Source organism: Glycine max, chromosome 17 (assembly GCF_000004515.6).
Source record: "Glycine max cultivar Williams 82 chromosome 17, Glycine_max_v4.0, whole genome shotgun sequence".
NCBI lineage: Eukaryota > Viridiplantae > Streptophyta > Magnoliopsida > Fabales > Fabaceae > Glycine > Glycine max.
Genome location: NC_038253.2, coordinates 7,894,034 through 7,907,065, shown reverse-complemented (window position 1 = coordinate 7,907,065; position 13,032 = coordinate 7,894,034). Strand labels below are relative to the sequence as shown.

At 31.5% G+C, this 13,032-nt stretch overlaps 1 protein-coding gene across 1 annotated transcript; it reads right to left on the bottom strand.

Moving 5' to 3' along the window:
• Positions 1-5,750: 5,750 nt before the first annotated feature.
• LOC100809635 (probable arabinosyltransferase ARAD1) lies at positions 5,751-8,225 on the bottom strand. The gene is made up of 2 exons (XM_003550733.4): positions 6,923-8,225; positions 5,751-6,365 (listed from the first exon to the last, which is right to left on the bottom strand). Exons 1-2 carry the CDS (start codon positions 7,838-7,840, stop codon positions 5,865-5,867), a joined length of 1,419 nt encoding a protein of 472 aa, XP_003550781.1. The 5' UTR covers positions 7,841-8,225; the 3' UTR covers positions 5,751-5,864.
• Positions 8,226-13,032: the final 4,807 nt, after the last annotated feature.

Sequence of the window (13,032 nt, the reverse complement as noted above, 5' to 3'; positions counted from 1 at the left end):
TGAATGTAAATCTCAACGACCCCACCCTCAAACACAGCACAGCATTAACCCGCATGACCTGCAACGTTTCCTTAAATAATTATTTTTGAGTTTCGGGAGAAGCAATTGGCATTTTCTTTTACTAATTGCAAGGCATCTGTGTAAGCTTAATACACAAGCATAAGAAGAGTATGTTATGGAAGTTATTGCATACAGGCATGTGAGCAAACCATCTGAACACACTAAACTAGATCCTATGCAGTGACTTTATCATTGCATGAGATTCTAAACCTTTAATATACCTTGAAAAAGAACCCTTTAATACATTTTTATCAATAAATGATCAATGTCTCTTTTTTATCAATATTTTGCATCTATATAAAATTGTCTATAATTTTTTTATTAATGTATCCAAAATGCATTGTATCCTAAATTTCAGAAAAAATGTATTTTCATATTCGTGTTGTACTGTACTTGTGTCATACTAAGTATTCAAGCATCATAGTTGTTCTTATTATATATGGTCAATATTGACGAAAAGTATATTCTATGGAATGGGAATCTGTCTTTTCTGTGTTTTTTTTTTTTTTTTTGCATTAAGGAATATCTAGTCCACAATTGAAGACTCATAACTTAGTGCGGAAATAATCCACTTTCAAAATGATTCAATGCGGAAATGATAGACACCTAATAATTAAGTTTTAATGATATAGAGTGTGGAGTGTGGAGATTTGAATCTGTTAAAGATATAATATTATCGAATAAGTTAGACAACAGATGAGGAAATCTTGGTGATCATTAACATGAATTTTTATTTCTTTCAACAAAGTCTTTTCCCAATGCATAATCAAGAATCAAACTCTATTTAAGAGGCTCAACAATTACTAACTCTGTCGGGTCTTGTTGGTGACTTGTCTAATCTACTTCAATTGCTATGCAACTGCATGTACTATTTTGCACTCCTCCATAGTATTAGATATCAATGTCTACTGCGGACATCCTGAGGTCTCAGAGCAGCCAAGGAAAATGAAGTAATATTCTGACATTTTCCATCTTTTAAGAAATTATTTGAATCTTCAACTATTGCCAAGTTCTTAGAAAGTTCATAATGAGGAAAACAGCATGGTAGGCGATGTGCTTCCAAGTTCAGAATATCTAATTATAGCAGTTGCTTCTGTTCAATTTTCTTTTCTGCTTTCTTGTTTTTGTTAGATTTTCCATTTTTTATTCGCTGGTCATATAATTTTTCCTCAATTATTCATGAAACACAGATTATGCTGTGCATTTATCTTCATCTGGTACCCCTTTGGAGTTGTATCTCGTCACCTCATAGGGTGCACTTTAACTCTATTCCTCTCTGTCATACTTTGAGACCATCCAGTCATGCCCACTAGGCAATCGACATCTGCACCAGATGAAGGTCAATCCTTCTTTTATGTGTAGCAGTTTGTCTGTCGAGTATTTAGCCCTTCCTTAACATTTAAGATATGTTCAAGAATAGGTACAAATTGAGTACTGTGAAAGATCTTTACCCTTTTGTTGATCAATCATTGCAGTCAATGTTAATGTGATAGGAGACAACAATGGGGGAGAGGGACCACTATTAACTGATTGATATAACATTAACTAGTGGTTTTTGGTTACCAATTTGAGTTTGCTTTTCCATACTTCGTGCATTCATTTCTGTTTATATACTTATTTTGGGTTGGTGCCAGGAGTCCTTAGCTCCACAAGGGACAAGGTGTCTAATGCATGTCACCATGACTTGACACAAGTATTGGATGATAGAAACTCCATGTCTGGTTTTCAAAATGATTTCTTAAAATAGAAATGCTGGTTACGTATGGCCTATTTTCTTTAGGAGATAAGTTGGGTTAGATAACTGAGGGAGAAGAAAAGAGGGAAAAAGTCGGATGGGATCTCTTATATATGCTAACAAAACTAATTCTTATCAATAAAAAAATGGTATATTCTCTTCAACACATGAATAAGATAAAGTATAATAATTGATTTACTCTGGCAAATGAAGTGTACTGATGTGATGAATAAAGATAAGCATATGCTTGTTTATAAGCTGGAATCATTTTGAACTCATTCTGATCGTATAGCAATTATATTACCATTGATGGATCTGAAAAGCTGTTACTTACGGTGAAGGGTTATTTTTGTAAAGCAACGGTTCATTTGTTTCTTTTTTCTCTTTTCCTTAAACAATGTTCAGATATTTCTTTCACTTTAATACATAGCTCTAAAGTGGAGGGTCAGAAAGAGTATCTAAGTAATTGACCATGTTCTTAGAATAGGATTCCCTTCGTGCCTCATTGATTCTTTATCCTCTTAACGTGATGAAACATGTAAATTATACTGTTTATTGGAACCATAAATTTATAAAATTTAAAAAGAAAAAAGAGGATGAGAGATAAGAGGATATTGGATAGAAGAGAGTTGAGGATGGTCTTCATGGATTAGCGAGAAAAATAAAGGAAGAATGGCCATATTTGGAAGTTAACAAACGTTTTCTTTAAACTTTGAATGAAAGTTTTTGGGCTAAGCCATCCAAAGAGAGGTAAGAAAAGCATAAAGGAATTCCATTAAACACAAGAAACCGAGACTGCAATATTTATTTTTTTTTGCATGGAGAGAAGAGCTTGGAATTCTAAAGATAGTTTGCATAAAGAAAGTAAAGAGAACATAAAAGACAGTTATTGGTTGGTTTGTTTTTTTCGGAGTGGTTGCTATTCCCCACCTTCTCCCAAAATGCTCTACTTTTAATGGCTTTCTTGTCCATGTTCGATTAGCATTCTAAATTAGTCACTGAACTTCTTCTACCTTTTATTTCTAGCAGTCATGGCAAGCAATTGGGTTCACGTCTCTTAAGTCTTAACATAAAGGAAATTCAAATAATTTCCCCAATTCATTTTACTAAAACCAGAGAAGAGAGACAATGTGATAACTGGTTTAATGGCGGAGTTTTTTTTTTTCCTAATCAAAATCACTTAAGTACTTTTTATTTTAAAATATCAATAAAAAAACGGTAAAGAAATAACTACTACTTTTGTTATTATTAACAAAAATAAAAAAATAAGGAAAAAAAAGTTATAGACGATCATGCCATTAGTATGAAATATTCCTAACTTTATTTATAATTAATCTTTCTTAAAGAATTTAACAAACAGGTCACTTTCAGTAAAAAATTTCCTTCTAATTATGTTTTTTTTATTTATAATATTTGTATCTGAGACACACTTAGGGTTTTTTTTATAGAAATATACCAAAATAGTTTTTAAAATTAAGAACACCGCTTGGTCTATGAAATTGCAAAATAGTATTATTTTGAAGGGACTCTCTAAAATGATTAAACTTTGGTATTGTTGCCCTTTATTAATGTTTTCAGAATTAAAATGATCATAGTTTATCATGTTAAACATCAAAATAAGTATATTATTCATACCCGAAGTATGAATTACTTAACATGGAAATGTTACAGGTGATTCCAAACTTTATAAGTACGTTAAGAACTTAGAAAGACATTTATCAATTATAATGTTACTCTCCAACATAATTATCTCTAATAAAACATACCTATTGTGAGAAATGTTATGACACTCTCTTTTTTTTATGATTGTCTAAAATTTATTAAAAAACATTAATTAGTAAATCTCACTTCTAAACTGAGATAAAGAATTATTAATAACAAGTAGAATCCACTAAATTATCAATTTTCAGTCAATTTCAGTGAATTATAAAGAAAGTATTAAAAAGAGTGTTGTTCTTTCTTTGCCTATCATTTTTGTTCCAAAATACTATTGGAGAGATTATTTTGGTATATCTCATTTTCTTCTAATAAAATAAGCCTATAGGGATGCTGGTTCAAATAAGCCCAATGCATCCAATCTTAGCCGGTCAGCAAATATTTTCATGGTACGACACATGGACACGTCAGCAAGTCCAGCTGACGTGGCAGATTAATAAAGTGTTCAATACACCTAGTTTGGTCTTTGTTTGGTAAAAAAGAGTATGGCAAATGATAGGGATGTAGGGAAACTGAATGAAAAGATACTTGGCTTCCCAAGAGTATTGTTTGTTCCAATTAGCTTTCATTCAAAACCTTGTCAGTGTCTTCTAAAACAGCCTTATATATTTGCTTCCATAGCATGACTTATGATTGGGGTGAATCTAAAACTTCCTTCCCTACATGTTCCGGGCTTCTCATGCTTTATGCTTTTACTCTTCCTTCCAAGTCCCATAGAACATTACTTTCATGAAATGAGTAACAAGAAATAGAGGAGTTTCTGTGCCAGCACACTACCTATCTCCTCTTTGCTTCAAATACAGAAACTTTCTGTTATTCCGCATCACTCATCTCATAGCAGGAAAAAAAAAAGGGAACATGAGTCTCTTAAGTTTTAGAGGCTTCTTTGTTCTAGTTTGTATTGGGATTTTAGCTTCTCAACCATTTAAGGTTTCTGGCTTGAGAAGCAAAGATCTTGCTCTGAGATGGGATGAGGGACTATTGCCATTTGTTAGAAGTTTTCGTGTCCTAAAGGCTGAAGCAGTGGAGGATTTGCAATCAAAGGTGAAGTTGGCACCTTCACCTTCAATGACCTTTGATCCTAATCAATCAAACAAAAGGACAGTTAGAAAAGGACCAGATCCAATTCACAACAGAAGTTGACCTGCTGCTTCGCCTATGTCCTTTGCTATGCTGAGAAATGACAAGAGAATTCACAATGCAAAGACAAAAACAATTGTTCTTTGCATCCTTAACCACTTCTAAAGGAGGTTGGTTGGTTTTCTACGTTTTCTTTTATATTTGTTTTCAGTTCTATTCTACCTTGAGTCTACCTGTCAGCTGAAAAATTGCAGCTGAAGTGCTGAACAAATCTTTGAGCCAGCCTTGTTTCTAATAGAGTAGAGAAATCATAGGAATTGACCAATAGCTGGATAGTTTATGATCTTGTTAGTTCTCAAATACTGAATATAGTGCATGTTAATTTTTCCCCCTTATGAAGAGGAAGAATATATATATATATATGGTTCTATTGATGTTTCTGCTTGTTTCTCCCACTAATTTAGGAGACATCATTATACGAACAATCAATCAAAACATTAACACGTAGCACACAAATTAAATATGTAACATCAGATTAAGTACATAATAAAATTTAATTGTTATGTTGATTAATATCAGAAAGAATACATGAGAAATTATCTTAATTTGGAGGCTGACTTTCCTGCATAATCAGTTGCTACTCCTTGTGTTTAATTCTATTGCTCACCTATGCAGCTATGCTTATTCCATGCAATCTAATAAAATTAAGATGTAGTTCCCATTTGAAAATCAAATCAAATCTACTCTACACTTTCAGTCCATAGCTCCTTTGCCATTTAACTTGTTTGCACATCAATGATCCATAAACACCACAAAAGCCAGGGGTAATGCATATGGTGGTTCCACATATGAAAAAAAGAGAGTATCTAGTTTGTGAAAGAAATTAGGAGACTTACCTCCTTGTTGGAAGTTAGATTATTGTTTCCTGAATCTCCATACAATATCTAATGGAAGAAAATGCATTGGCACCATATAGGGGGATACGATAGAAATATCCATATAATTAATATGTCATTGCCAAGAAGAGAAGGAAAAATCAATATGGTATTTTACTCTTTTCAATTATCCCATGTGATTTAAAAGCAAACAACTACCATCTTTTCATCAAGAAGATAAAAAATGATTCGGTGAAAAATTGTAACAACGGAGAGGATGGAGCTTGCTAGTAGCAAATAAGTAAAACCAGGTCCATGACTCTCCCATTGATAAGTTGAATATGACCAGAGTCATTATCTGGCTCCACCTTAGTATTTCAGTGGATCATAACAAGAAGCTAAGGTCTCTGGTATCTGTTTTTCCTGTGCAAATTGAATTGTAATGAAGATATCTTATGTGCAACTTCCTCCCAAATCATATTCACTGCATCCCCAGGCTGGCTTGGATATTGATACTCAAAGTGCTGTGTAATATCCTTTAGCCTTTCCCACATCTGGGTCCATTTCTCTGGCTTGATTGAACGAAGGAGATTGAGCAGGTAGCCTTTCCTTACAGCATCCGAGGCATGGACAAACAAGCCGAATTCTGAGTAGTCCAAAACATCTTCAAATGGTAGCTCAATTTCGTCACTAATGATCACAGGAACACAGTGGCTCACAATGGCATCAAAGAGGCGATTCGAGGATGGGGTATCTCCAGCAACGTTAAGGCAAAATTTGGATAAGGCCATGCCTTGGCTTGCTTGATTAATCCCATTTTTTCTGATGCTTCCAAATGCAAAATGCACATCTTTCTCATCTTTCAGGAGGTAATATAGCTTTTGGCGAATAGCTCCTCCCTAAAGATTTCACCATGATAATTTAATGAATTACAACAAATAAACATTCATCTAATAGACTTAGAATTAATTACAACAAATTTGGTAATGTGATGAAAGGTAATAAAAATCACATCATACTCGCTACGATGATTCTAAGCAAAACTACCACTGCAGGATGAGTTTTGATATTGTAGGATCCCAGGATTCAACTCAGTAACCCTGCTATTCATTTCTTAGTTGTTTTTCTATGAAATTTAGTTAATGGACAAAAGTGCACACTCATTGAAAAGTAGATAACGATACAGTAAAAAACGGTGCTTGTTACTAAAGACTGAGGAGATCAAGATTTCCCCCTTTTTACTCCTGATCAATATAATTTTTATGGAAAAGCTTCAGAATTTAGAATCAACTCAGCTTCTAAAGTCACCTTTGCATCATGCAATATGTTTTACAACTTCAAATGACTATAATCAACTACCAACTAAGCATAAATTACCATCCAAAACAGGAGGGAAAACTATACAAGTCAATTAAACATGCATAAAAGAGATAATATTAGAGTATGATAAACTCACATCTTTCCTATATATTGCCCCCTGGAAATATAGAAGTGTAGAACGTTCCTCATATGAAGCTGACTCAGCTCTTGGTACAGTACTTACTAGATGTCTATATGGAGCAATTATATCCTTCTTAATGTTTGCTAATTGAGAAGGGTATCTTCCAAAATCTGCAAGCACAAGCATGGCAGAGCCCAACTTTCTTCTTGCACGCAGAATGCTGTTAGGATGGTGTGCCACAATCACATGATCCCTCCCTCCAGAACGTTTCCATTCTTCCCTCTCCATTAGTAACTGTACCAATCTCTGTTGCAACATTCTGTTAACACTAACTTTTTCCTTCCCATGGATTTTGGAATGCCGGTTGTAACTCAAAGATGAGAAAAATGGCACAAAAACCACATCTGCTTGTCTCGAATTCTGCACTCTAATTGCAGTGCAAGGCCGAAAATTTTCCGCGATGTTTGAGGACAGAAGATCAAGGGTGAGCCAGTATTCCACACTATGCTGCAAATTAAGGCCACCTGGATAAGGTGGAATGTGTTTTGGGTTATTCACATTAGGCCATGTTTGGTTCACATTCCCTTTCCAATCCAATAGCCCAAAGTGAAACTCTGGAGGCAAGTCATACATGAACACCCTTAAGAGAGCATTGGTTGGATCGCATGGTATCTTCCTCTGCTGTCTTGGGGAACTTGGTTTGTGGCTAGAATTGGAAAATTGACAGCTTTGTGGTTGAACTTGTTCCCTCTTGAAATTGGGTTTGAAATCAAGGGATGTGTTGTTAACAAGAACAAGTTCCGAAACTGATCTAGGAATGAATGAGTGATTGCTCAAGTGGATGAGGAAAAAGGAAGACAGCACCAAAAGGAACACAGCAATGACAATTACACAAAATATAAATCTTGAGGGAACCATGTTCTTGTCTGACATTTTTGAAGAAGAACAAGGTCCGAGGAAAGACAAATTCAACAAAAAAAGATTAAAGGGTAGTAGTTTTTATATTACTAGTATTTGCTGAAACACACAAACACAAATTAAAGGCCTTCATATAGTACTATGAATTAACGGGTCAAGTCTCAGAATTAAAAAGGATCGAAAGAGAATAAGAACTAAGAAGAATAAAAATTAAAATGAAATTGGAATGTGGGTGGTCAAAACTCGTGGTCCAATGAGATGACGTGTAGGAGTTCAGTTGAGCAACAAATAGTACCTGATCAGCTTCACATGTTCGTACTCGGACAAGACATAGCAATTAGCAAGGGATAGTTTTGTTTGAGGCGAATTTTTTGTGAATTTGTGATTACCAATCGCATTCACGTTACGTGATTTTAAAACCCATTAAATAAATCAGTAAATGAACTGCAAGTTTTCTTTTTACCTCAAAAGTCAAAATAACAATACCAGTGTTCAAAAATCCGTTTCGCTTTTACAGCTCAGAGATTGAAAACCCGTATCTTTCAGTTTCCCATCTGGTTATCTCTTATCCAAATACATTAATCTAAAGAAGGGTTTAAGATTTTATTTATTTCATTTGATTGAAAAATAAAAAGACCTTCCCAAGGGGAGTATAATGTGCGTGCAAGTTACACTATTGCCTTATAGATGGCGAGGAGAATTCCACTACTTGAAAAAATACAAAATGAAAATATTTTTCGGTTGTATAAAGTACGCAACCGAAATCAACATAAATACGTTTTCATATTCTTAATTTTTTATGGAAAAAAATAGAGAAAAAATATTATATATTCACATTGTAAAAAAATTTACACAATCACTAAATTATAACTCGTTATCCATGATAAATTTGTTAATTTTTAAAATAATTATCTTAAAATGATTTAAACAGTGATTTGTGATTAGATGACAATCTCATACTATTTTACACTAGTCATTGAACTGGAAAAAATATATTATTAATTGTTGATGTAAGTTACCCTTTTAACCTCATCAAATTAATGGTGATAAATTAAAATTAAATGAATTAAGATTCAATTAATATTTTTATAGTAATCAACATCATATAAATTATCTTTTAATTAAAATTGAATTAATTATCATAAAATTTACCATTTATAAAACTAATCAAATTAATTATTATGTAAATTTCCTTTATTAATAGTAATAAATTAATTATGATACGAATTTGTATCATAATTAATTTAATTATTATTTAAAAGGATAAATTACATCATAATTAAAAAAAAATTATATAGCAAGAGTTAGAGAGGGGAAAGTGCGTGCAGTGAGGGGAAGGGGTGTAGGAAAATAGAAGAGGGTAAGAGTGTCATTGTGCATGATATTGAAAAAGTAAAGGGGTGAAAATAGCAACTCCCGTGAATGAGGGACCGGATGCATGCCTCAGCTTTCTTTGGGCCTCTTCTAAGAATAACAATCTTAGGCCTTCCTTCTCTCGCTAACTATGGGCTTTTTTTTATCATCGTATGGGCTACCGATAAAAAAACTGCCGCTATGCCTTTTGGGCCTCTTTATCTTTCTCCGGATGCAAGTAAACAAATTGATCAAAAGCGAGATGGCAAATGAATTCAGACCAAGCAAGAAATAACATAAAAGGTTTAAAATTTATTTAGTCATCATATTATATTTTATTTTAATCTAATTTTTCATCCCATTTTGGTTCTTATTTTAATATTTCTTTTTGTGTTGGTATAATTGTTTCAGTCCTTGTAAAATTTTAAAGTTTTAATACAGGCTCATCTTATTTTAGAATATTTTCATTTGAGTCTTTATTATTTAGGAAATATCATGCTTATTTTTTAATATTTGTCAATTCCATAATCACTATATAGATTATAATTGAATAAATTAAATTAGTAGAGATTAAAATCGATTTTTTTTCTAAGCACTAAAACCAAAAGATATGTACATTACGGGAACTAAAATTAATGTTAATTGAGTCTGAAACTGATTTTAAATAAGACTTTTATCCATTGAAAAGGTTTGAATTTAAATTGAAGTACTTATCCACAAAAAATTGCAAGTACTAATACAATAACCACTCCCCATAGATTCAAACGTATATAATAAAAATAAATTATAAAGTTACATATTATTATGGTTTAATTTTAATATATTGACCGAGTAAAGATTTGATATTATTATTCAATAAATTAATTGTCACAAAATTTAACGATTTTTAAATATATGATAAATATAGTTGGTTAACAATGTAAAAATATTTTACATAGTATATTCTAATTATACTCAATTTATTTTATTTTGTCACAAATATTTAAAATATTTTTATATTATTAATTTATTTAAGTATGTTTTAAAATATTATTATTATTCTAATAGTTTGTCAAAATAAAGGCATGTAAGACAAAAACGCCGTTAATGGATTTAAGTACGATATGAAGGTTGAGCTTGGATACTAAAATAAAAAGTGCTAGCCACACATTTTTTTTAAAAAATATTGTTTAATTCTGCTAAAATTTATTTAAAAAATTTTAAAAAAATTGTAGATCCTACATCATATTAATTATTTTGTTGTTGCCAATAAGCTTTAGCCAACAATAGAATATGCGATAGAAGAAATGTATCAAAAAATGTATTGGTAACACTTTTATAATAAAAATACTATCCATACAAATACAAGTTTAGGTATGATTTTTTTTCTCCTTAAATGTGATTGTGAATACTAAAACTAAAGGTGGTAAAATGAATTGGGCTAGAGTCAACCTGATGAATGATAGATTTTAAATGTTGAGTTCAAATGAAATGTGGATCTTTCGAGCTCAATCTGATTATTACGTGGCGTGGATTTGACCGACAAAAACTTGTTAAAAACTCTAAAAGAAGTTGAACATTTTTGGGGCATGGACTTTGTTTTAGAGTCTTAAATTGAATTTAGATTATTTTTTTGTCCATTCCATTGTAGTTTACAATCTGCATTTGACTAGCCTGCACTGGTCAACTAGCTCGTTATGTCACCTTTAACTAAAACTCTAATGTTGATTTACCTCTAACTAAAAATCTAATGACGTTGTATCTAAATTATATCCCATCACTTGTCGATCATGATCTATTTGCCTTTAGTTGTCATGCTTCATTTGCAAACATAAATATTAATTGGTATGATGTATTTGTATCTTTCTTGATGATATGTATTTGCAAACATAAATATTATTGGTCTAGTGTATTTGCAATATAATTTTCTACGAGGAATCGTGGGTATTAACTAATAACAATTGAATTTATGTTTGTATTGGTTATGATGTTAGTGTGACGAATTTTGATATGATCTTTTGTTTTATTTGTATATAACAGGTAGAATGGGGCTTTCAATAAATATTATTGGCAATTGAGAAGTAATTGTTGTTTGTTGTTACCTTATTGCACATAGTTTTAAAGTTGTATTTTGTTTTAGAACATTTAGATAGTTATTTAAGTCTTAACTCTTTAATATATAATTACATTTGATCTCTATCGTGTTTCTTTTGTATAAAAATAAGAAACATTATATTAAAATATGTATTTAAATTGAGAATAAAAAAATTCTAATTTTTTTTTTCCATGGATTAATCTTAGCCCACAAGACTTTATGATTTCCTTTTACCTTCCATTTATATATGTGGGTCATTTTGACCCTAACTCACATGTCGAAGACTAAATGAGTTAGGATAGAGTCAATCGACCCAAATTTATATACTACAATTTACCAAGTTGATTGAGCATCAAAGTACCTTTGCGGGTGCCCATGATTGCTTGTGCAATCCAGTTTCAAGGAGTAAAAACAGAACAAAACCCTCCATAACATCAATTCCGGTTCAAGGTTTCATTCATTCCGGACAAACCAATTACAGTTTTTTTTTTTTTTTTTAAAAGACTTTATGGTATGTTTTTGGATCCATCCTAAATGCACCGCTATCATGCAGTCGAATCCATCTGAGGTTGGCCTGTGATTGAGCACGAGGCTGAGCTCATTGCATGTGCATGTACGTAGTGTCACAGACCTTATATACCGGACACAAGGGGAAGAACCAACAACACATAATTTGTTAGTTTTTTTTTTTGTTTGTTCTAATTATTCAAACACACCCTTCTACAGTTCTCTTAATAATAAAGAAGCAATGAGAATGAAGCTTTAATTTGGAGTTGAATTTACCATCTGAAGGACCTGATAGAGTAAATTAAGACAATTCCAGCATATATAATTAATTATTGTGCTAATTTTAGAGATAAAAATACATAATTTATACTTATCTAGAACTATATATAAAGACAATAGAATGTTTTAGTGTACGCATTTTGTACCTATTTCATTCATATAATTATATCTATAAGTTACTATAATTATCTTCACAAACATCCACTACTGTATAACTTTCATTATTTTTCTTCTTTTATTTTAGTAAAAATATGAGGAGGCAGTGAATCACAAAGTGTCTCTTTTCGCCTTAGTATTCATAATTAGTTTTGTTACTGTAATTAATATATGTTTGAATGTACATAAAATTTATTATCAAAATTAATTTGATTTAATTTATTCAACTCATACATACACCCCAAACTTTAGCTAAATTCAAATGGACCTACCTATATAATACAATGTGCAATCATAAATGCCGCAGCTAAATAATCATATCGCGGCTAGATAACCATAAATGCATTATGTGCAGAATGTGTAATGAATATATCACTGCTCGATGGCTTTGTTTATCGTCTTTCGTAATGGTATCTCCACAATGATGATATCATACTACTACTAGCTAACATGATACCAATAAGGGGTTAATTTTTTTAAATTTAATTTTAAAATAAGTATTTCTTATGAAATTGTTTTTTTTAAGAAGTATAAAGCATCTGCTTCTTAAAAAGTAAAAAATTATTTATTTTAAATAAAAATAATTTAAATAAACACATCAAAAAAAAGAAAATTACTTATTTTATTAAAAAAAATTTAAAAAAAAATTAAACAAATTCACTTAAGATTTAACATACTCGTAATAGTTGGATGTCTGAAATACACTGACATAAGTTGATTATGTGTCTGTGGAAAAATTTTATTAGTGAAGACAAAACTCATTTAATGAACTTTATGTTTTGAATAATTAGTCTAATAACTTTTAAAATTGTGAAGATATTTTACTTTAAAAAAAAAG

What these genes read in the sequence shown, in the direction of transcription:
- LOC100809635 (XM_003550733.4), bottom strand. Translation starts at nt 7,840, where the DNA reads ATGTCAGACAAGAACATGGTTCCCTCAAGATTTATATTTTGTGTAATT. An exon ending in GGGCAATATATAGGAAAGAT is followed by an intron (nt 6,366 to 6,922) that starts GTGAGTTTATCA and finishes TGAAATCTTTAG; the next exon opens with GGAGGAGCTATTCGCCAAAA.